Source organism: Petaurus breviceps, unplaced genomic scaffold (assembly GCF_028583685.1).
Source record: "Petaurus breviceps papuanus isolate PSGF00001 unplaced genomic scaffold, PetGlider_PUasm1.0 181, whole genome shotgun sequence".
Taxonomy (NCBI): Eukaryota; Metazoa; Chordata; class Mammalia; order Diprotodontia; family Petauridae; genus Petaurus; species Petaurus breviceps.
The window spans coordinates 26,848,015-26,874,013 of NW_027185784.1; the positions used below are offsets into that span (position 1 = coordinate 26,848,015).

The 25,999-nt window shown below is 39.3% G+C and overlaps 3 protein-coding genes across 3 annotated transcripts in view; all 3 read left to right on the forward strand.

Annotated features, from left to right (window-relative positions):
* The window catches only part of LOC138160395 (M1-specific T cell receptor beta chain-like), a 205,761-nt gene that overhangs the window by 110,401 nt on the left and 69,361 nt on the right, over positions 1-25,999 (forward strand). The gene's annotated exons all lie outside the window — the stretch shown is intronic.
* On the forward strand, positions 3,326-5,780 carry LOC138160689 (trypsin-like). The gene is made up of 3 exons (XM_069087404.1): positions 3,326-3,561; positions 5,058-5,194; positions 5,566-5,780. Exons 1-3 carry the CDS (start codon positions 3,432-3,434, stop codon positions 5,716-5,718), a joined length of 420 nt encoding a protein of 139 aa, XP_068943505.1. The 5' UTR covers positions 3,326-3,431; the 3' UTR covers positions 5,719-5,780.
* LOC138160687 (trypsin-like) overlaps positions 24,998-25,999 on the forward strand; it is a 4,749-nt gene continuing 3,747 nt past the window's right edge. The window contains exon 1 of the mRNA XM_069087403.1: positions 24,998-25,037. Coding sequence (XP_068943504.1) covers positions 24,998-25,037 — 40 coding nt within the window. The remainder of the gene's footprint in view (positions 25,038-25,999) is intronic.

Here is a 25,999-nt window from a genome sequence, read left to right on the forward strand (position 1 = left end):
CCTCTTTCTAAAAAGAAACTGAAGACATACACATATGCAGAGACAAAGATGCAAGATACATTCTGAAGTTCCTAGGGAAGACCCTAGTGAGGATTGGGAGGATCAAATAAGCCAATATTCTGAGGTTCCAGTTAATGTCATGACACAAATGATATCTTAAGAGATACCTCTAAGACTAAATCCTCTCTGTGTAAAATAAGAGTGAAGGATGCTGGAATATGGATTATGTATGGTTTTATCCAGGTCATTGAAAAACTCAAATAGGGCCAAAAATTGAGCCCCAACATGGTACTTTACAGATCTCTCAACTTGATCTCTCACTAGTTCTAAAGTGACCTAACAAAACTATTATCTAGTCTACTTCTTTCCATCCTATTCATCTGATGGTACATGATAAATGCTTGAAAGACATTGCCAAATACTCTCTTAAAAATCCAGGTGTTCCTTTGTCATTTCTTCACTATTATTCCAGCAACTGTCCAAAAAAGCCTAAAGAACAAATAAGATTAGTATGTTGTATATTTTGAGAGAAAGTTATACTAGTTGAACTTTATTGCAACATTCAAAAACCATTCTTTTCAAAATGCCTTCTAGAATTTTCTAGTAATTGAATTTCTTATTGGTCTATACTTACATGTCACCCACCCCCCAGAAAATCAAAGTCTGAAGTCAAAAGATGAGATTCCTAAACAGGTATGGTAATGTTTTGTAAATCCCATGCAACTTTGGTTCTTATTTCTTCAAAATTTGGCTTTTGTCCATGGAGAATATACCTTCTGCTAATGGAAAGAAACATGACTAGGGAGACTTATACAGCTTCCAGGAGCCCCAAATAGAGGAATCTGTTACTAAACCAAATCCCTACTTCCTTCTTGGTTTGTTAAGATATGGTTGGCTAGTATCACCCAAACCAATTTAATACCAACATGTTAGGATTGTAGAGTGGAAAAACTCAAGATATTGCTGTTCTCTCTTCCTTTTCCTCTTTCTCTTCCTTATCTTTCTCCTCCTTCCTCCAAACATCAATACCACCACAAATTTATCCTGGAAGATTGTAGACCACTGGAAAAATTCTCAATTCCCTTGTAAAGAAACTTTCATTTTCTGCATCTCAACTAACTCTCACAAGCATCAATTATTTGAAATGTCCATGGAAATATTTTTATCATTTAACTTGTGTATCTATAAAAAGGCTAAAATTAGGAGAACTGATACAAGATGGTAGGAAGGGAAAGTTGACAGGTGTGTGGGGAGGTGGGGGAGAGTAAAGAGGTGACCTTCTGCTTTACAAACACTTTCCACTCCCCCACAAGAATATAAAAAGCAAAGACCTCCATGGAAAAGTCCAACAAACTCTGCCACCATGAACCGTCTTTTGATTCTGGCTTTTGTTGGAGCAGCTGGTGAGACCTCCCAGTCACCTTATATCCCTTATTGGCTCTGGCCATTCTCTCAATAGATCCTTCTGTCTTCTTCAATCATTGTTCTTTCCCACCAAACCCCACTCCCATATCTGTCTTGTTTCTTTCTTCACCTGACAACCTCTTCTAGCTTCCCTTTCCAAGTCCCTTTCATTTCATTCATATCTCTCTGTCCTCAAAATGCACAACTATACTTCTTCTTCTAAAGAAAATACTACATACAGTGATAGAGCTGGAAATGTATGCAAATGAAAATTCTGGGGGAACAAGCTAGGAAAGAAGTAAACAGGAACAAGCAGAAAAAAATCCATTGGTTGACAAGCAATAGGGCCCAAAATCAGAGAGAACCAGTGAATGAGGAGGCTTGTCTGAATAGGAAGGGACAGGAGAATGGATAGGACAGGATCACATTCAAAGTAATGAAATATGGGCTTCTTAAGGGAAGGAAATAGTTCATTTTTATCTTTGAATCCTGCAGATCTAACAAGACTAGATGCTTACTGTGTGAAAATAAGAATATTCTTCCCGGTTTGTAACTTAGGGAGATAGAATGCAGAAGAGGCTGTGTAAAATAAGGTAGAGCCTAATGCTGGATACAGTTTGGGGATAAGTTGCAAAAGGTTAATATGACATGAAAGGACAGAAGAAACAATGGAGGGCAGAAGAATGTCCAAGAGGGAATAGGATCCTCTCATGTAGATGGGGGTTAAAAGAGTTCTTAAAAGAACATGCATAGGTAATGTAATATTTATTCCTTGTCCTTCTTATAGTCTTATGTATGATTCTGGGGCTCCACTCATATTCCCCATTGTTTAAGTCTTGAAGAAACCAGGTGAATGAAACATAAAGAAGACAGAGAGACAGAGACAGCTACAGAGAGGGAGACAGAGAAACAGAGAGAGGCAAAAATAGAGAAAGACTGAGAAAAAATGGAGAGATACACAGAGAGAAATAGAAACAGAGAGACAGAGAGAAAAGCAGAGAGCTATTGATTATCCTACCCACAGTCATAATAGCAATTATCTTCAGTCTCTGAAGGGACTATGTAGAAGATAAACTCTGGGAATCTAGGGCTTAGACTTCACATGCTGCTAAATTCTCTTCTCCAATTTCCCTCTCCACCAAGTTGCTTTCTCCACGGATGATGATGATAAGATCGTTGGGGGCTACACCTGTGAGGCAAACAGCCTCCCCTACCAGGTGTCCCTGAATTATGACGGACATGACTGTGGTGGTGCCCTCATCACTGACCAGTGGGTGTTGTCAGCTGCTCATTGCTATCGATCGTAAGTAATGGAACTGGTGGTGCCCCCAGGGTGAGTTCCACAGGCAACTAGCCTTGATACCATTTGAAGGCCTCATGGAAGAAAATGGGTGTGATACGGGTTGAAGAGTAGAAATTCAGAGAAGTTAGACTCATGGTACACACTGCAGAATAGTATAAAAAGGAGCAAGGCTAAGGGTGGAGTGGAAACAGGATAATTTATAGATTAAACTTGGAGTTACATGGCTTAAAACAACTGATACAGAGTAAGCAAAACCCCACAAAATTGGCAAGAAGGCACAGTTTTCAAATGTCTAGGAGTAATGCTTCATTTCTTTATATGACCCTATCTCCAAGGCAAGAAGTGGGCAGCTGTTTGAAACATCCACACTCATCTCTTGCATTTCCTCATAGTGCAGGATTGTAGTCAGTGTACTGAACACACACACACACATACACACAGACAAACACACACACAATTCCACAATATACTACACATTATTTATATTACATTTAAAGTGATCCAAGCTGTACAGAATCCTAGGCAGAATATCTACCTAGTTTTTAGAAGAGAGCACCCTTTGTGACCACATCCAGCTTTGAAAATAATTTTCCTTAACAGCCGACTTCAGGTGAGACTGGGAGAACATAACATAGAGGTCCTTGAGGGAAATGAACAGTTCATTGACGCAGAAAAGATCATCCCCCACCCAAGCTACAGCAGGCATACTGTAAATAATGACATCATGCTGATCAAACTGAAAACCCCAGCTGTCCTCAATACTCATGTGGCTACCATCTCCCTTCCAAAGACCTGTGCAGCTGCAGGCACTGAGTGTCTCATCTCTGGTTGGGGCAACACTCTGAGCTTTGGTGGTGAGTAGCTTTGCCCTGTCCCATACCTTTGCATTAGCTTAACCCCATCCAACCCCCCACCCCAAACTTGGGTAAGCTTCTCCCTTTTTCCTGTTCTCTGTAGAATTCTCTTACATTTCCTCCTACTTCCTGATCTCAGGAAGCTCAGAATAGAAATAAATACTTCTTGGATGCTGTGAACAACCAAGATAGAAAAACTACAAAGGCCCTTTTCCAAAATTTTCATTTCTTTTGATTATCCCACTAACACTCGTCTATCTCCAGGGTACTTTCCTATCAATTCCCTCTACCTGTTAAATGTCACATTGTTGGAAAGGAGAAACTTTGCAAAGGAATTTGAGGAAATGTTAAAATTAGTCAAAATGACATCCAGAAGCATTTAATAGTTGTTACAAAGATGCAAAGACATTTTTCTATGTTTTGTTTTATCTCTCTTGCATTCTAGTCTCACCTCTGACATCTCTCTCCCCTATGTTTGGATCTATACTCTTAACACAAATCAATTTAGAAAAAGCTCCAAAATCTTTTCCAAGAAAACTCCAGAAGGGGTCATGAAGAGTCAGAGATGACTGAAAAGCCCAAATGTACCCAGGGTAAAATAAGTGTCTAAGGCCAGATTTGAACTCAGAAAGTAGAGTCCTCTGACACCAGGCCTGGCACTCTATCCACTGTGACACCTAGCTGCCCTAGTATACAGGACACTGTCCTAGGAAGCCATTTTGTAATTTTCCAGAAGTCCATTTTCTGTTTCTAGAGGCACATGTTAAATCTGTCAAAATCGTGAATACTTTAAATACACAATAATTATAACATGCTATTTCCAGTAAGAGTAAGGACAGGGCAATAGTGTTGCACCTCATAATTAGGCCACATGCTAATATTCACTCATCAAACTTTTTCAAAGTTTCTATGTCCTGTGCCATGGAACCCAGATGAGCATGAATGAACCGGGACCTTCCCTGAAGGAGGTTACCTTCCAGCTGGGCTAAAGGTAGAGCCTGGCCCAGGGATTTCCCTGCAGGAGGGAGCTCCACAGTGACATGATTCCCTCTACCACTCCACAGGAGCTGCTTCTCTATAATTTAATGGTCTTAGAGAGAATGGGCTGCACTTCTAAGAAATGAAGCGGCCTGCCCCACATCTCATAGCCCATATGTGTCAGGAATAAGATTTAAGTGGAGATCTTCTGGTTCGCAGGCCCCTTCTCTGTACATTCTATATCACAACTTTCCTACAATCCAATAGAAGGTAAGAAACAATTACACAAAGGACCACCATAGAGAGAAGTATGAGATGTGCCATGAGAAACATCTGGAAATTATAGGAGTTCAGAAGAAGGAGAAATACAAACTGTTTCCTCTTTTCTGTAATAAAGTTCCCAAGTCCCTTTCTCCCAACTCTAATCTTAGGAATCATCACTCGGTTAGGTAGGCTGTGCTTCCTTCTTTAGTCTGACAGCTGCTCTAACATTTCTCCCAATCCCATTTTCTTCACAGTTGACTACCCAGATGTTCTCAAGTGTCTGAATGCTCCCATTCTGTCTGATGCCGATTGCAAGTCCTCTTATCCTGGTCGGATCACAGGAAACATGGTCTGTGCTGGCTTCCTCGAGGGTGGCAAGGATTCCTGCCAGGTAAGGCCTTGGCTTTCTGTAAGAGGAAGAAAAGGGACTTTTTATTAAGTCAAACAAGGATCAGGGTTTAGAGAAACATTAAGGTCTCTGAAAAGAAAGAAAAAAGAGAGGGTGTCCTTAGTACCTTCTCAATTATATCTAGATGAGTTGAAGGTGGGCTGAATGGGAATAGTCATGAAGATTTGGAGGGACAGGAATGGGAAATGGAATGGGATGCTACAGAGACTATATGAACATAGAGGCTGGGACTGGGCTGGATTACTTCTGAGATCTCTTTCAAAGCTAAGTCTATGACCCTAAGCTTCAGACTGAGGTGTGGGCTGAATCTCTGCCTTTCTATCTCCTCACTCATCCCTGTTCTCCATCCCCAGCGTGACTCAGGTGGCCCCATGGTGTGTAATGGAGAGCTCCAGGGTATTGTCTCCTGGGGCGCTGGCTGTGCCCTGAAGAATAGTCCTGGTGTCTACACCAAAGTCTGCAAGTATTTGGACTGGATCGAGGCAACTATTGCTGCCAACAGCTAAAGGCACCTGACCCCCTTTTTCTGTCCCTTCCTTTGGTATTCTATATTCAGACATGATGCCTATTAAATGACGCTTTGTTAATTACTCTGTCTGTGCTTGAGTTTCTATTCATTTTTCTTCTAAGAACATGGGAATATTCTCATATTGGACAATGAAGCACACTTTAAGGGCAAACTCATCCCTCCAGGGGTTAATTCATGTAAGTCCTTAAATCTAGACAAGAGAGTAGCTTTCTCTGGGACAAAAAACAAACATAACATATGCATTTTTCCCATGTCATATGGACAGGGGTGAATTTTAACAGTAATCCTTCTTTATCTCCATCTACTGAGGAGTCAGTAGTATGAGACGCCTGCCAGATTATCATAGGCAAACTGTGAGACACCCCTCAATGAAGCCTATGGAGGTGAGGCTGTGGAGGGACTATCTACATACTGTTTCTTCTTGAAACTATTTCCCATAGGGCTGACCTTGAACATCTCTGATTCATTCCCTACATTTTGCTCCTTTTCAATCATCTATCAATTTATTCATTCAAGAATCACTTTAATGCTTTCTACTAAACCCCAGACTGGGGAATAAAATTCTTAGTAGAACATGATCCTTGATGTGTGGAGCCTACAGTATAATATGGAGATAAGAAACACATGCACGTAACTAAAATATTCGATGTTATATAGTACATGAGAGAGTTGCAGAATAAACTATTCTAATGTCAGAAGCTCTTTGGGATTGGACAAGACAGTGACATTTCTCAGCCCTTTAGTTTTCTCATTTGTAAACTGGTGGTCATAATACACCCACATCACCGGGTTACTGGAAGGGTAACATGCAAAGCATTTTATAAAACTTAAACGTTTTGTAAGTGTTAGCTATCATTCTATTGCTACCACCAGTGGGGATCAGGGAAGACTTCATGTAGGAGGTTGTAGTTAAATTAGACTTTAAAGAGTAGAAGGATTTCAGGAGGAAAAAGGAGATGAAGAACAGATATTTCAGGGATCTCATGGTATCTCCAACCCCTCTCCAGCTGCTGTGATTCACAGGTTATGGGACCCCTAAAAGATAGTTATCACCTCTAAGAATAGGAATGGTGATTGCAGTATTTTTAGCTTGGTGGGATGAGTTGGTAAAATTAGGTTCTTGAAGTCCTGGGTAAGTAAGTTCTGGAGTTTCAAGGAAGGCAACATAGAGAGGGATAAAGGACACAAGGAACTAAAGGGAAGAAACATCTAAGGTCCATGAAGAAAAATAAGAAAGAAAACATAAAGACTGCACACTATATGAGCAGGATAAAAAAATGGAAGTAGTCAGGAGGAATCTGAGTTCAAATCCTATCTCTGATTTTTCTAAGGTATGTTAATCTGTATAGGCCATTTAAAATGTCTAAACTTCGGTTTCCTAACCAGTAAAATAAGAATGGCAATATGATTTTGAGAAAGCATTGGACAAACTTCAAAATACTACTAAAATATGAGTTGTCATTGAGAGAGTTTGAAATCTGACAAGAGATATTTTGGGAAGCCAAGGAAGGATAAATTTAGCTTCAACTGAGAAGAAATACAGACATCCCAGAGAGCCAGACAAAAGAAATTTTGAACTGAGAATGGACTGAAGTTCTGGCTTGAGGTTGGCAAAATATACTCAACCTGAATGAAATCAGTAAGACCTGTTTCCAAATCCAGACGAAGCAAACATCTATGCATCTATGTTCACCTTCTTTACCAACTTAGCTTGTTTTTAACTCTTTCTTCTCCATGAATTTTTGTCAAGTTGAAGACTGCAGGGATTGCATGCTTTGGGGTGGCGGGTTGGTGATGGAGGAGAGAGGGCATATGGAAATGTCTACATTCTTGAAACTAGTGGCACAAGAGGGAGCCCTAAGTTCTCCACCAATGGCCATAGAGATAGATTGCTCATGAGTAGCTTTGTTCCTACATCTCTGGGACTCTCCTTCTACCTGTCCATGACATCTATTGTTTCCCATTCCTCCCTATATGACTCTCTTCCAAAGCATTCATACTTTTGATGATATAGCAGGCAAAGTCAGAAACAACCCCAACCTTCGCATCTCATAACTGCACATTATGCTTCCTATGAAGAACACCACACCTAAGAACTAAGGCAGAGGAACATAGTTCTTCTAACTAGAATGACTTCTAGAAGGATGACATGGTTCTCTATCTAAGACCCTTCAGGTACATTTTTTGAGTGCTATTTTATATTCCTAAGGGAATATTTTATATTCCTAAGGGAATATAGCATGTCACTCTATTATGTAGCAAGGGAGTTTAGTTAGTTGTATACAACATCTAATATGCCCAACAAATGACATTTTACTTGAATTACTAGACCAAGCTTCGATAACTCTGTAGTGCATGTGATGAGGAGCTTCCTCCCTGTCCACAGGGTGAATAAAAACCTAGGTTACCAATCCCCTGGAGCCACAATGGCCCCAAAACATCTTTACCTTATTTCTCCTTGGCAAGGTTCTGATTTAACCTAGGAGATGACATGGAACCTGGTTCAAAATATTAATATATAAAATCTGCTCTTTATAGTTAGCTATGAACTTGTGCCCTGTAATGAATTACATTTTCTCATACCATTTCCCAGTGCATTGATAGACTCAGATATTTACCAAAGTTTATTCATAGAATAAAGTAAAAAGGAAACTAGACCAAACACTTCTGTGTGGCTAACGTTGCCTTCAACCATCTACTTTCCCTTACCCTTTACCCATTTCCCTCCTAGATATTTGGGTGAGGATTGGGAACCATCCATATCACACATAATCACTATTTCTGTAAAAGAATGGATGGAACGGTGTGAACTTCATGGTTTTAAAATCACGAACCAAAAAGGAGCTGTTTTCCTACTCTCACCATTTAAACAGAACTCATAATACCCAGAATTCTCTGCTTCAAGATCAGAAAGTCTCTCAACTGTACTGACTCCCCCAATAACACCTTTTACCTCACACCTAGGCTTCCTTTAGACACATGGTAATAAAGATAACAGCCAGAACTTTTTCTTTTCTCTAGTTCTGGTAGCAATTTCTATGCTTCTTTACATTATCTCCATTCACCCTATCTGCCCCCAAAAGTCCAAATGCCAAAGGCATAAAAGTACAAACAATGTTCTTTTTGTCCTACTGACTAGCTTCCTCCCCTCAAAAATGAAACTGCTTCTGCTACCTTCTTTTCATCCTAGAAACTGCTATGGTAGACTCATTGGTAGTGATGTGTTTGAACAATTCTATTTCATGTAATGTGTGTGTGTGTGTGTGTGTGTGTGTGTGTGTAAGATATCCTTGCCTTTAGTACCTCCACAGATTTTTAAAAGGTAGTGCAGAATTATTAAGCTACAGAATTTTTTAATAATCTATCTGTACCTATAATGAGAGATAAATATGAATTTTTGATTCTTTTAGTTTTTAAGTCAACTATATCTGACTCTTGGTATGAGGTTTATATCTTGACTTGGTATGAGGTTTTCTTGGCAAAGATAACAGAGTGGTTTGCCATTTCCTTCTCCTGAAAATTATGGCACACAGGTGAAGCAACTTGGCGAGGGTCACACAGCTCATGTTTGATGCAGGATTTGAACCAAGATCTTCCTGACTCAGGAAGCCTAGAACTCTATCCACTGAACCACCTAGATGCCTCCTTTGGATACTTAATTAAATTTAAATTAGTTTAAACTAAATAATTCATCTGTTAATGAAACGTCAGCTTAGTTATTATTACAAGCAGCTTGGTGACACAGTGAATAGAGCCCTGGGTTTGGAATCAAGAAGACTCATCTTCACGAGTTCAAATCTGGTCTAAGAAACTTACTAGCTCTGTGTCCCTGGGCAAGTCACTTAACCCTGTTTTTCCTAGTTCCTCATTTATAAAATGGGTTGGAGAAGGAAATGGCAAACCACTCCAGTATTTTTGCAAAAGAAAATTAATAACCAAATGGTGTCTCAAAGAGTCAGACACAATTGAAATAATTGAGCAACAATTAAACCAGTTTAGAATGAATTTACAACATTGATTGTTGGAACAATTTTCTTATTATTGTCATGAAACTCCACTGTCTAGTTTCCACACTTTCTGGAACAGAGTACTTTTATCATTTACCCCTTCGACATGACATACTTTAACAAGCACCAGGGCAAATTAAATAGCTGGGATTAAGTACTATGTAAAAAATTAAGTCATTATCTTGTTTTTCCTGGTGGAGCGCACTATATCAACAGGGTCATGATGTTTCTGATCCATTTCTTTGGGTTCCTCTAAAATTATCTCCAGTAACCTTTCTCTCAAATGTCACCTGCAGGTATTCCCACATTATATTACTGACCACTTCCCATGTCTTCCCTCAATCTACACTACAATCTGGAGTCTTGGGTAACAATCCTAAATTTACCACATCCTGTCAGTATGGGCAAGACAAAGCTTTACTGAGCATTAATTTCCTGATCTAAAAAAAAGGTATAATAACATTGGCCCTTCCTGCCATTTGGGATTTTTAAACATTCAAGTGAAATAACATCGATAAAAATACTTTGAAAAACTAAAACATCAAACAAAAATGTGATCATACCTTTATTATTCTCACTATTATTTTACAGGGTTGACCACCAAAATCAGGCAAAGAATCACACAACTACAGAATTCAAGATTCACTTTAATTAACCTAGAAGTTCATTTTAGTCCCTAATTCAGCATGAAGATCTTTCTCCTTTATAGAGAAAACATCAACAAAATAGGGATTGAGTAGTTTCTTTTCCTTTGATCTCTGTAATTACCCCATTTGCCCATACTTTGATCCTTCTATTTAATCCTACATAGGTTAAACAGACACACATTCACAACCTTTGTCCCAGTTTATTCTGGGTTTTAACTCTCCTGATTTAGCTCTTTTATAGGAATATATGACTCTTTTCTATTTATCTTCAGTGACCTATCCTTGCCTCCTCCATGTATACACATGCTCCTTTAAAATGTAAATTGGATAATGAATTCATTTATATCCATTAGTCTCTTTGGTCAGACTCCCTTTTTCTTACTCATCACAACTATGTTGTTGTGTTTTCATTATTTTATTTTTGAGAGCTTTACATTTCTTTCAAGGTTATCTTTGTCAGTAGTTAGTAACATGATACAGAAGGCTGTACATTACCAGCATTTCCACCTATTACTCTTACATCTTAAATTCTTTTGTCTAGAACATGTCACCCAAGGCTCTCACTCTACCTACAGGTCTCTACCAAAAAAAAAAATGAAGTTCTGACTAAGAAAAGGGTAGGCTGTCTATAGAGACTAAAAGATATATAATGAATTATTTTTTTCCAATTTATTTATTTATTTTTGGTTTTCACCATTCATTTCCAGAAGATTTTGAGTTGCAAATTTTTCTCCAACTTTCCACTACCCGCAACCCAAAATAGAGAGCCCAATGAGTACCCCTTCTCCTAATCTGTTCTCTCTTATGTCCTCCCCCATCTCCTCCCTAAATTTCAAGTAGGGCTAGATGGATTTCTATACCACAATGCCTATATATCTTATATCCCAGTTGCATATAAAAAGCTTTTTAAACATTTGCTTTTAAAACTGAATTCTAGATTTTTTCCCTTCTTCCCTCCTCAACCACCCCCACTGGGAAGAAAATCAATTCAATATAGGTTTGTACATGTGTAGTTACTCAAATCATTTCCATAGTAGCTACATTGTGAAAGACTAACTATAGTTCCCTCCATCCTATCCCAAGCCCATTTATTCTATTTTTTTTCCTTTGACCCTGTCTCTTTTCGAAAGGGTTTACATCTAACTACCCTCTGCCCCACTCTGTGCTCCCTTCTATCATCCCCCTCCCTCTCATTCCCTTCCCCCCAGTTTTCCTGTAGGGTAAGATACCCGATTGAGTGTGTATGCTATTCCCTCCTTAAACCAAATTCAATGAGAGTAAGGTTGACCCATTCCCTTTTACCTTCCTACTCTTCCCCTCCTTTGTAACAGTTTTCTCTTGGCTCTTTTATATGAGATAGTTTACTCTAATCTATCTCTCTCTTTCTCCTTCTCCCAATATATTCCTCTCTCACCTCTTAATTTTATTTTTTTAGATATCATCACTTCATATTCAACTCATACTGTACCCTGTATGTATACATGTACATACAAATGCACACACTCACATATATATTTATACATACATACATACATACACCCTCCTATATATACATACAAATATATATGCATATATATACTAATATTCCCTTCAACTGTCCTCATACTGATAAGTGTTATGAGTTAAAATAATCATTTTTTCATGCAGGAATGTAAACAGTTCAACTTGAATAAGTTCACTATGATTTCTTTTTCCTGTTTACCTTCTCATGCTTCTATTTCTCCTTGTTTTTGAAAGTCAAATATTCTGTTCAGCTCTGTTTTTTTCATCAAGAATGCTTGAAAATGGGAGTAAAATTGGCAGTCAAGATGGCGGAGTAGAAGCAGGACCTCCAGGTGGCTCCGGCTTCCACCTTCCCCAATCCATGTAAAAAGGGGGCTCTGAACAAACTTTGGAGCTGCAGAACCCACCAAATGATACAGAAAAGCTAACCTCCCACTAAGGACAGCCCTGCATGCAGGCAGGAATCGGCCAGCTCAGCGCTCTGGAAGCTGAGCCCAGGCCCACGTGAGCCAGAGATTTCAGCCCTAAGGCAGGTCTGACCAGCCATGGGCTGGAGGGAGTCCAGATCAGCAGCAGCTGTGACCAGTTCCAGATTTATCAACACATAGATGCTAAGGACAAAGTGAGAGGTCAGTGCAGTGTGGACTTTGGAACCAGTAGTTGGGAGAGTGTTGGCTTTTGCCCCCAGGGTGGCAAGCTGCTGAGATGCCTGGCACAGCCAGCGCCATGTGGCAGCTTCAGCTCCTGGCCTGCAGAGTGGAGGGGAACCAAGCAACCAGTCTGAGGGGTAATTGCTCTTGCTTTAACCTGCTTGGATCTGGATTGCAGTCTAGGGTGGAGGTGCTGAGGTGTGCATACAGCTTGCCAAAGCATGTGGAGGCTTCAGAGAGGGCACCCAACTAATACCTCCAACAGCTGAAAAAACCCTAGCATTTGGGATGAAAGCTCCCCTGCCTGGTGGCAGAGTCCTACTGTGGCAAAAAAGCCCAGGGGTCAGGTGACTGAGGGGCGACATGACCAGGCAAAGGAAAAAAAGCAAACAGAAGATACCAACATTAGACTCCTATTTTGGGGACAAAAAAGGATCAAAGCATGGAATAGGAGGAAGACAATGAAGTCAGAACTCCTGCACCAAAAGCTTCAAAGGAAAATACAAGCTGGTTACAGGCCATAGAGGACCTTAAGAAGCAGATAAGAGAAGTGGAGGAAAAATTGGGAAGACTGAGGAAAATCATACCTTAAAAAACAGATTGACTCAATTGGCAAAAGAGGCTCAAAAAGGCAATGAGGAAAGGAATGTCTTAAAAAGCCAAATTTGCCAGAGGGAAAAAGAATCTCAAAAGCTCACTGAAGAAAATCATTCCCTCAGATTTAGAATGGAACAAAGGGAATCTAGTGACATTATGAGGAAACAAGATGATGTTAAACAGATCAAAACAAATGCAAGAATAAAAGGCAATGTGAAATATATCATTGGAAAAACCACTGACTTGGAAAATAGAACCAGGAGAGATAATTTAAAAATTATTGGACTACCTGAAAGCCATAATCAAAGAAAGAACCTAGAAATCATCCTCCAAGAAATTCTCAAGGAAATTTGCCCTGATGTTTTAGAACTAGAAGGCAAAATAGAGGTTGAAAAAATCTACCAATCACCACCTGAAAAAGATCCCAAAAAGAAAACTCCTAGGAATATTATAGCCATGTTCCAGAATTCTCAGATAAAGGAGAGAATATTACGAGCATCCAGGAAGAAACAATTTGAATATTGTGGAAACAAAATCAGGATAACAGAGCATCTGGCAGGTTCTACACTGAGGGATCGAAGGGCTTGAGAAGATAAACAGGGAAAAGAAATCATAAGCCACTTATCAAAGTTTAATTATTAACATTCCTACATGGAAAAATGATAATTGTAACTGATGAAACATTTCTCAGTATGAAAATAGTTGAAAGGAATAATATATATATCGGAGGGTATACAGGTGTATGGATACATGTGTCAATGTGTGTATATATGATTACAGGTATACATAGATAGAGGGCACAGGACCATGTTAATAGGAAGGGATGATACTTAAAAGGTGAAATTAGGAGGTGAGAGAGGAATATAATGAGAGGAGATGGGAGAAAGACAGAATGGGGTAAACTATCTCATATAGAAGAGGCAAAGGAAAATGGTTACAATGGAAGGGAAGAATGGGAAGGGAATGGGTCAACCTTATTCTCATTGAATTTGGCTCAGGGAGGGAATGACATACACACTAAATAGGGTATCTCACCCTACAGGAGAATAGTGGGGAAGCAGATGAGAGGGAAGATGATGGAAGGAAGGGCAGGCTGGGGGGGTGGGAGGGAAGTTCGAAGCATTCACATTTGAAAAGGGACGGGATCAAAGTAGAGAATAGAACAAGTGGGAGTTGGGATAGGAGAGAGGGAAATATAGTTAGTCTTTTACAATATATCTTCTATGTTAATGGTTTGCATTAGCTACACATGTACAACCTATACTGAACTTCTTATCTTCCCAGTAAGAGTGGGTGACAAGGGAGGAAGGGGATTAATCTGGAATTCAAAGTTTTAAAATTAAATGTTTAAAATTATATATATATATATATATATATATATATATATATATATATATATATAATATTATTAATACTATTTTACATGTAATTGGGAAAGAAGATAAACAGGCACTGGGGTATAGAGGTACACCATGCCCTACTGGAAAAGTCGTAGGGTGTATGGGAGAAGATATGGGAGAGAGCAGACTGGAGGAAGGGATATCCTGTGGGATTGCTATTCTGGGGTGGTGGGTAGGGGGAAAATGGGGAGAAAATTTATAACTCAAAATCTGGCAGAAATTAATGATGTAAATCGGAAGTTAATAAAGCATTTGAAAAATGGAAAAAAAAAAAGTTTGAAAATAAATCCTCTATTTCATTGAATGACCATATTTTCCCCTGAAATATTATACTCAGTTTTGCTGGAAAGGTGATTCCTGGTTTTAGTCTTAGCTCCTTTGACCTCTGGAATATCATATTCCAAACCCTTCAATCCCTTAATGTAGAACCTGCTAAGTCTTGGGTTATCTTGATTGTATTTCCACAATACTCAAATTGTTTCTTCCTGACTGCTTGCAGTATTTTCTCCTTGACATGGGAACTCTGGAATTCGGCTATAATTTTCCTAGGACTTTTCTTTTTGGGATCTTTTTCAAGAGTTGATAGGTGAATTCTTTCAATTTCTATTTTGCCCTCTGGTTCTAGAACATCAGGACAGTTTTGCTTCATAGTTTCTTGAAAGATGTTATCTAGACTCATTTATTTATCGTGGCTTTCAAGTAGTTCAATAATTTTTTAATTATCTCTCCTGGATCTATTTTCCAGGTCAGTGGTTTTTCCAATGAGATATTTCACATTGTCTTTTTTTTTATTTGTTTGAATCTGTTTTATGTATCTTGATTTCTCATAAAGTCATTAGCTTCCATTTGCTCCAATCTGATTTTGAAGGAATAATTCTATTCAGTAAGTTTTTAAAATTCCTTTTCCATTTGACAAATTTGGCTTTTTAAGGCATTTTTCTTCTCATTGGCTTATTGGGCCCCTTTTGTCATTTGGATTAGTCTATTTTTAAGGTATTACTTTCTTGAGTGTATTTTTGGGTCTCTTTAGAGGCTGTTGACTTGCTTTTCCTGATTTTCTTGCATCATTCTCATTTCTTTCCCCAAATTTTCCTCCACTTCTCTTACTTGATTTTCAAAATCCTTCTTGAGCTTCTCCATGGCCTGTAACCAATTCATATTTTTCTTGGATACTTTTGATGCAGGAGTTCCAACTTCATTGTCTTCCTCCTGTTCCATGCTTTGATCCTTTTTCTCTCCATAAAAGGATTCTTTGGTCTGTTTGGGCTTCCTCTGCTTGTTCATATTGCCAGACAATTACTTGACTTTTGAGCTCTTTGCCATGGTAGAACTCTGATTCCAGATTGCTGAGAGCTATGTCCCAAATCACTGGAGTTTTCACAGCTGCCAGAGCTATTAGGAGAGTGCCCTCTCTGCAGCCCTATAAGCTCTGGCTCACTGGTCAGACACCCCATGATCACCACCTGAGACTATGATACACATCCAAGAAGGTTAAAGCAAGAGGGATTACCCTCTGAATGGTTGTTTGGTCCCCACACCTCTGCCACTTCTCACCACAGGGGGCAGGGACTGGACCTCTCTCTTCTTTCACCCTGGTTCCAATAGAGTTCCCGAATGACCTTGTACTTTCTTTTTGGATTTTATGGGTTAAGAAGTCTGGAAACTGCCACAGCTGCTGGTGATTCACTCTCCTGAAGTCTGCTCTGGCCACTGCCAGTCGGGTCTGCCCAAGGGTCGGAACCAAGCTGCTCCCAGCTCAGTGTGATAGACCCTTCCTGTCAGCCTCCCACACTACCCTCAGTGGGAGTTTTGTTTCTCTCTGTCATTTTGTGGGTTCTATAGCTCTAAAATATGTTTAAAGTATTTTTTACATGTATTGGGGGTGGTGGGAGCCAGAGCCATGCAGAGGACCTATTTTTACTCCTAAAATAAATTTTTGATCCAACTTGCATTTTAAAATGACATATATAGAAAAAGCATGGGAAGGTCAATGAGGTTGAAGAGAAAAGAATCATATACTCCTATCCGAGTGTCATCAGAAGAACTAAAGTCCAGAATGAAGTCAAGATAGGTGTAGAAATGTGTGTGTGTGTGTGTGTGTATGAACAAATGCAGTTTATCCTCTGCTGGATTAAAATGAAAGATCAAAGAAGGGATAGATTGGACAATAGCCGTAATCAAAGAAAAGGAGACAGAGCTACCCTGTTCCCATTTTGTTTATTTTTTTCTCTATAAAGGAGAATAATCATCAGACCAAAAGTGAGTTACATCCAAGTGAGGAATGAGCAAATGAGTTTTAAATAGCACAAATGAATTTAAGTTCCAAGACCTGGATATCATTTAGGCTTATTAAAGAATTGGCAAATATGACTGCTAAATCACTGTTATTGATTTTTAAAACAAAATATAAACAAAGACATGCAAAAATAGTGAAGAAGAGTGGGGATTCTGGGAAGATGTTGGGGTAGGTCAGAAAATTCCAAGCTCCCCAGATCTTCCCCACAAATTATATAAAAAAGCACCTCAGGGTGAATGTAGAGTGGTTAAAAATACACAAGAATTGGGGCAGAGCAGTGGTCCTCCTGGGAAAATCACAGATCTGAAGAAAAATCCAAGGACTAAAGTTTTGGTCCTTTTGAAGAGTAAACACCTTCACCCTAGTTCTTCTGAATAGGCAAGTAGTGAGACATGGGGTTAGGTAGTTTTGGGAGGTGGCCTCTGCCCCAGTTAGTGAGGGGACTCCCAGAAAGTGAGGAGAGTTGGGTGTCTGAGGCAGGGAAGATTGAGTGAACCTCTTCTGATAAGGAACACCAGACTCAGTGGTGTTGCTCATGCTCAGTGAGTGTAGAAACACAGTGGGTTAGGGACTCTGTTGGCTGTGGGCACTTATAAGAGGGTGCAGTTCTTATTTTCAGTTCCAGACCAGAGGGGAAAAAATGAGGAATATCTGAGGCCAGAGCACATCCTAGATCTAGAGGCAATTGCAGAAAAAAAAGCTGCCACAAATTAAAAAAAAAAGAAAAAGAAAAAAAGAGCAGCCAAAGGAGAAAGAATTCAGCCAAAGAAAGTTACGATGAGAATAGAGAAGACCAGGGTTACTCTTCAGAGGATGTTGGGGTAAAAATAGCCTCACCTAGCCCAAAAAATAACATCAAGGGGTCACCTGGCCTCTGAAAAAATTCATAGATGAACTTTAAAAAGCTAAAAATCAAATGAAAGAGAATAGGGAAATTTTTTTTAAATAAGAACAATTAAAAAAAAACAAACCAGGAAGATTATGAAAAGAAAGTCAACCAATTAGAAAAAGGAGATCTGGAATATTAAGGAAGAAAACAACTCCTTGAAAATTAGACTTAGGCAAGGGAAGCCATTGAAGTTTTAAGAAATCAGCAAACAATAAAACAAAATATAAAGAATGAACAAATAGAGAAAATGTGAAACATGTCATAAGAAAAACAACTGATCTGGAGAGCAGAAAACATAAGAATAATTGGAGTAGCTAAAAACTAGTATAAAAAAATCTTGATGTAGTAATATAAGAAATAATTAAAGAAGATTATCCTGAAATATAAGAACAAGTGAGGAAGGTAGAAATAGAAAAAAAAATCCACCAAACACCACTTGAGATTCTATGATTAAAACCTACAGTAATATCATAGCCAAATTCCTAAATCTCTAGCACAAGGAGAAAATATTTTTTAAAAGCAATTGCGGTTAAGTAACTTGCTCAAGGTTACACGGCCAGGTGTTTCTGGGTGGGTGCTAAGTGTCTGAGCCTGGATTTGATCCCCAGGTTATCCCAACACTGGGGCCAGTGCTCTTACTCACTGTGCTACCTGGCTGCCCTGGGAGAAAATATTATTAACAACAAGAAAAAAACGATTTAAATATGCCTTGCCACAATTAGAATCACAGAAGACCAAGCAGCAGCTACTCTAAGAGACCACAGGTTTTAGAACACTACATATCAAAGAGCAAAAGGACTGAGACTGTGCCACAAAAAAATATCATACTGAGTAAAGTTAAGCATAATCCTGAATGAAAAAATATGAACATTTAATGAATTGTCAGACTTTCAGGATGTTGTTAAAAAGAAAAAAAACCTCAACTTCATTACATTCATACACCACAACTTGTTTAGCCATTCACCAATAGATAGGCATCCCCTTGATTTCCAGTTCTTGGCCACCACAAAAAGAGCTGCTATATAAATATTTTTGTACATGTGGTCCATTTCCCTCTGATTTTTATGATCTCTTTGGGATACAACCCTAGAAGTGGCATTGCTAGGTCAAAGGGTATGCACATTATTATAGACTTTTGGGCATAGTTCTTGAACTCTACTTTCATCAGGATCAGGAGCAGTTAGGTGCTACAGTGACCTCGATTGCCTAGCCTCCCCCTTCCAAAGAAATGATTCTGGCTCACCTTTTTCTAATTGGTTGGCTTACTTTTCATAATCTTCTTGTTTTTCTTGGATTGTCCTTAATATCACTTGATTATTAAGGTCTTCTTAAAGTTCTTCTATAAATTCTTTTTGGGCAGGTGACCATTTGACATCACTCTTTGGGGTAGAAGAGGGTTTCTTTCCTTTATTATCTTCTGAAGATGAACTCACGTCTTCTCTATTCTCATAGTAACTCTCTGTGGTTTAATTCTTTCTCCTTTGTCTGTGCATTTTTTATTGTTGTAGTAGTAGCTTAGTTTAAGTAAATACCCCTGGTCCTGTGGGTTGGTGCCTCTGGCCTCTGATCCTCCTTCAGATCTCCCCTCAGGTATAGAACCAAAATGAAGACCTTGAGCCTCCTGTAAGTGCCCACAGTCAGCAGTGTCCCTACCCTCATTGCTTCTGCATGCATTGGGAATGTGCTGGTTCCTTCTCACCCAGGGTCATGTCTTGGAAATACAGCTAGGTCTAGCGTTCCTTTTCAGCAGAGTTTCCCTCAGTCTTCCCTGCTTCAGATGCCCAACTCCTCTCACTGTTGTGGGGGGTGAAAGTTCCTGTGACTGGGAGAGAGGCAGCCTCTCAACACAGCTAATTGTAGGTCTTGACACTTCTTGTTTAAGTGGTCCCTAGCCTGGAGGGATCTTTACAGGGAAAAATACCCATCCTAGGATTTTTCTTCAGACCTTCTGTGTTTTATTGTTCAAAAAGAACCATCATTCTGCCCCTACTCTTATTTGTTTTGCCTTTGCAATGAGGGGCTATTTTATCTCTTTTGTTGCAGAAAATCTTGAGGGCCTGGAATTTTCTGACCTACTCCAGCATCTTTCCCAGAATCCTCTAGGATTCTTTCAATGTCTATTTTGCCCTCTGGTTGCAGGACATCAGGGCAATTTTGTTTGAAAATTGCTTAAAAGATACTGTCCAGGGGGCCAGGTAGCACAGCGAGTAAGAGCACTGGCTCCAGTGTCGGGATGACCTGGGGATCGAATCCTGGCTCAGACACTTAGTACCCACCCAGAAACACCTGGCATTGTAACCTTGAGCAAGTTATTTAACCCCAATTGCTTAGGAGAGGCCAGGTGACTCAGCAAGTAAGAGCACCAGCTCCAGTGTCGAGATGACCTGGGGATCAAATCCGGGCTCAGATACTTAGCACCACACCCAGAAATAACTGGTTGGGTAACCTTGAGCAAGTTACTTAACCCCAATTGCTTTTTAAAAAAAAGATACTGTCCCAGTCCTCCTTTAGATTTTGACTTTTAGGTAGTCCACTGATTCTAATATTGTCTCTGCTGGATCTACTTTCCAGATCAGTTGCTTTTCCCATGAGGTAGTTTGCATTTTCTTCCATTTCTCTGTTCATTCTTTCAGTATGTTTGATTGAGATATCTATGATATCTCATAGGGTCATTAGTTTCCACTTTATATTTTAACATTTAAGGTGTTGTTTATTTTCTTTTTCCATTTGGTCAGTTGTGCTTTTTAAAGAGTTCCTTTCTTCGGTGGATTTTTGCATCTCCTTTTCCATTTGACCAATTCTTTCTTTAAGCAGTTTTCCAAGCAGTTGACTCCCCCCCCCCCAATTCTCTTGCATCACTCTCATTTATTTTCCCAATTTTTCTTCCTCTTTTATATTATTTTAAAGCTACTTTTCAAGATCTTCCCCTACATTCTTTCTGGTCTGAGAGTACCTCCCATTCTGGGGAGGGAGGAAGGGTGTTTGCCCATAGGTGTTTTTCCTAGTATTTTATTTAGAATTTTTGCATCTATATTCATGAGGGAGATTGGTCTATAATTTTCTTTCTCCATTTTATCTCTTCCTGATTTAAGTCTCAGGACCATGTTTGTGTCATAAATTGTTGTCCTCTTCTGATTCTCTGTCTTGGTCTTCCATATCGCCTAATATCTTTCTAAGGTCAGGTTCTATTTTTGCTGTTGTTTTTTGCTCATCATTTATTTTGGCCTTTTTTAAATTTTAAATTTGAATACTGCTGCCAGGATAGAAGAGTGTCCTGGGATTATGGAGGCATTATGGAGGCATTGAATTTCTTATTTCCTCCTAATTTCTTTCTTTACCTTTACATGTTTCCCTAGAGTCTTATATTTAGAGGTCAAATTTTTAATTCATCTCTGGTATTTTAAGTAGGAATTCTTGAAAGTCCTCCATTTTGTTTTATGTCTTTTTCCCCCTTAAAGATCATATTAAGTTTTTCTGTATAGGTTATTCTTGGAGGTAATCCTAACTCCTTTTCCTTTGAATATATTGTATTCCAAGCTCTCTGATTCTTCAATCAGGAAGCTGACAAATCCTGTGTAATCTCTATCATAGCTCCACAGTATTCAAACTGTTATTATTTGACTTTTTGAAGTACTTTTTCCTTGATCTGTGAGTGCTGAAATTTGGCTACAAAGCTCCTAGGAGTTTTCATTTTGGGATCTCTTTCAGGCAGCATCTAGTGGGTTAATTCAAATTCGGTTTTGCCCTCCAGTTCTAATATACCAGAGAAGTTTTCTTTAATAATTTTTGGAAATATTTTGTCTAGGCTTTTCATTATTTTTATCATGGCTTTGATGTAGTCTAATGACACCTGTATTACCTCTTTTGAATCTATTTTCTAGGTCAGTTCCTTTTCCAATAAGAAAGTTCACATTTTCTTCTATTTTTTCAACTTTTTAAAATTTTGTTTTGTCTCATAGAGTCATTAGCTTCCACTTGATCAATTCAAATTATTAAGGAATTATTTTCTTTGGTAAGCATTTGTGCTCACTTTCTCATTTACCAGTTCTATTTTTAGGAAGAAATATTACTCAGAAATTTTTGGTATATTTTCCCAAGCTAATGACTCTTTTTTGTATGTGTGTGATTCTCTTGCATTACTCTCATTACTTTTCCCAATTTTTCTTCTGCTTCCCTAGTTTGCTTCTTAAAATCTTTTTTAAGATCTTCCAGGAATTCTTTTCAGGTTGGGATCAAATTACATTTTTCTTTGAGGCTTGACATGTAGCACTTTTGGTACTATGTCCTCTTCTAAGTTTATGCCTTGATTCTCCTTGTCACCCTAGTAACTTTCCATAGTCAAGTTCTTTTTTTGTTTTGTTTTGTTTTTTGCCTGTTTTGTGACTTGGAGTCTTTTCCATTTGAACTGGAATCTAGTCCTGCACATTCCAAAGTTTCTTGTGCCATGGCTCAAGGTCTTGCTGTTGGCTTTCACTGGTCTTCAAGGTTAGTTGCTTGCTTTCACTAGAGGGTTGGTTACCCTTCTGGCTGGTACTAGGGGTGCAGCCTTCTTTTATGTGTCCTTTTTTTTGCCTTTGGAGGGCAATTGGGGTTAAATAACTTGCCCAAGGTTACACGGCTAGTTTGTGTGTGTGTGTGTATGTGTGTGTGTGTGTGTGTGTGTGTGTGTGTGTGTGTGTGTGTATGGGTGGTAAGTGTCTGAGGCCAGAACCGAACTCTGGTCCTCCAGACTCCAGGGCCAGTGCTTTACTCACTGCACCACCTAGCTGCCCTTTATGTCTCCTTTATATGTGGAGTGCAGTTGCTCGAATATTGATAAATAGATTTAAATATAAGTATAGATATGTACATATGCATACATATATGTGTGTATGTACCTTTTGTATGTAAATACAGGTTAGCCCTCATTCCAAAAGTAGAGGAATAAGGAAAGGCCTCTTAGAGGATGTGACACTCATTTCACTTGAGCCATGGAGACATGAAGGGAGTTACTGGTCCCCAAAGGTAAAGAGGTAAATGTTCCATACATGGAGAGTGACCTGTTTAAAGAACAGGAGGCCAGATATGGAATTTCATGAACAGGGAAGATCAAGTAAGCCAACTTGTTTGTAAAGTGCAAGAGGGGAAGTAGCACATGATCAGTCTTGAAAGTTAATCCAGAAAAAAGTTTAGAGCAGGGCTTCTTAAACTTTGCCCACATGAGATCCCTTTTCATATTTCAGCAGATTTTGCTGGCATTGCATGGCCTGAGGGCATGTGCAGTGCAAAGTGCATATGCTTTGTGTTCAGAACGAAGGCTATAGTGAAATTGTGCAATGCAACATGGGCAAGCATTGCCAGAAACACCTCAGATTCATTAAGCATTGATTTTTAATTAATTTTTGGTTGCTGTACATTTAGAAACCTCTTACTCTTGCCAAGACCACAGTTTAAGAAATGCTCTTCTACAGCCAGATTATAAATAGGCTTTCATTCACCCTTTCCGTCCTGGAATGCAGAGTCCCCAAGGGAGTGCTGCTGAGATGCACAGGCACAAGAGAGGTGGCAAACATGAGTAGCATAAGGAATATTGAAGAAAAACAGAGAGAAAATGCTTTAAAAAGATGACTGACAAATCAATGACCCCATCCAATCCCTAAGAGCCTTTGAGCAGTTCCTCTTTCCACTGAGCAGGGCTGCAAGCACAGACACATTTGAGCCAAATCAATGAACTGGGGAACTGTTGCTCTTGATCTCTTAGTTTCTTAACCAGCTAGGCAGTGTAGTAGATGGAGCACTGGGCCTGGACTTAGGAAGACATGAGCTCAAATACAGCCCTGGACTATGACTAGCTGGGGGAATTTGGGCAAGTCACTGAACCTCTGGTAGCCTCAGTTTCTTCAACTATAAAGAGAGGATAATAACAGCACCTCTATTGTGGTTGTGAAGATCAAATATTTGTAAAGCACCTAGCCCAGTGCTGGCACATAGTAGGTGCTATGTAAATGCTTCTTCTCATGTTCAATGATATTTGGCATTGCATATACATGCAACAGCTCAAGTGGAAAATCACAGCCTTTACCAATGCCTGAGATGACTGTGACCCACTCACACATGGCAGGATTAAGAAAAGAAGGGAGCTCTGTAACAAGACACTAAATTTCTTGATTGGAGAGGGGAAAAACTGAAATTTTGTTGTTATTATAGTTTTATTTCTCCTATGAAGGGTTGGAATTTGGCATGAGTAAATTATTATACTTTGTAATGCATGAGGTTTTTGTATTAGTTTTTTCCTAGGCTATTACAGTGCTTAGTGATGAACTTGCAAGAGTGTCATTGACTTAAATAGCAGTCAGTACCTGAAAGGAAAGGCACGTGGCTGTACAGTAGGCAAGGGGGCAGCAATTCATGAGTGAAATGCAGTTATTGAGGTGGACTCTTATTGACCACTAGGTGGCGCCATAGTGCATAGAGTGCTGGGCCTGGAGTCAGGAAGACTCATCTTCCTGAGTACATATCTGCCCATAGGCACGATTTAACAGATATGGGACACTGGACAAATCACTTAGCCCTGTTTGCCTCAGTTTTCTCATCTGTAAAATGATCTGGAAAAGGAAATAACAAACCATTCTTGTATCTTTGCTGAGCAAACACCCAATGGGATCATGAAGGGTTGGAAATGATTGAAACTTGAAAAACAACAATTTATGAGTCAACTACAAGGAAAGATTAAAGAGCATATGATGTAGCTAGGGAAAATACAGGGGAAGTAAACCACATTGCAGTGCTTTCAAGAAAAAAAAATGTCAGAAAGGCAAAGAAGCCACTGGCATACTCAACTCATTTTTCTGTCTTTCCTCAGCCTTAATCACTCTTTTCTTCTGGCCACTTAGATTCTCTCTTTTCCTGATCTTTTTTCTCTTCCTCATCCTTCTCCTTCTTCCTCCAAACACCCATACAACTACAAGTTTATCCTATATGGGTGTAGAACACCACGAAAACCTTCAATTCCCTTGTAGAGGAAGTCCCATTCTCTCCATCGCAGTTAATGTTTACAAGGCAGCATTGATTTAGAGTGCCCTTGGATATTTCTTTATCATTTAAAAACTATTTATCTATGAAACGACTAAAACAAAGAGAAATGATGTAACATGGTAGGAAAGGGAAAGGTGGCAGATGTGTTGGGCAGCTAGAGAGGTGACCTTCTGTCTTACAATACTTTCTGCTCCCCCACAAGAATATAAAAAGCCGAGGACCTCCATGGAAAAGCCAACCAAACCCTGCCAACATGAACCCTATTCTGATCCTGGCTTTTGTGGGAGCAGCTGGTAAGCCCTCCTGGTTACCTTATGCCCCTTACTGCCTCTGGTTTGTAGAAAATTCTGGTCATTCTCTTAATCTATGTTTCCATCTTCTTCTGTAGTCACTGTTCTTCCCAACCTGTCCCCATGCCGGTATCTCTCTAGTTCCTCTCTTCGCCTGCCAAACTCTTTTAGCTTCTGTTTCCCAGTCCCTCACATCTTCATTCTCCTCTCTTTGTCCCCAACATGCACAACTATAGCATCTTCTATTAACCAAATTCTCCATGCAGCATTAGAGCTGGAAATGTGTGTAAATGCAACTTCTAGGGGCACAAACTAGGAAGGAGGGAAACAGGAGCTAGTGGAAAAAATCAATAGGTTGAAAAGCACTAGGGTCCAATATAAGAGAGAACAAGTGAATGCAGAGGTTAGTCTGAATAGGAAGGGACAGGAGAAGTGGAGGGACAGATCACATTCAAAGTAGTATATGAGGTCTTCTTAAGAGAAGAAAATATTTGTTTTGTTTATCTTTGGATCCTGCAGACCTAAAGAGTTGGTGCTCAATGATTGTTGATTGATTCTATTGCCTGTGAAAATGAGAATATTCTTCCCTTTTTTTCAACCAAGGGATATTGAACGGAGGATAATTTGTGTAAAATAAGGTAGGGCCTAATGGTGGATGCAGCTTGGGGAGAAGATAGAAGAGGTTAATATAACAATATGACATGAAGGACAGAAGGAACAACAGAAGGCAGAAGAATGTCCAAGAGGGCAGAGGACCCTATCATATAGATGGGGTTTAAAAGAATTCTTAAAAGAACATGGATAATTGAAGTAGAGTTTATTCATTGTCATTCTTATAAGCTTGTGTATGATTCTAGGGCTCCTCTTATATTTCCCATTGTTTAAGTCTTGAAGAAACCAGGTGAGAGTAAGGTAGATGAGAGACAGAGAGAGAGAGACAGAGAGACAGAGAGAGAGAGACAGAG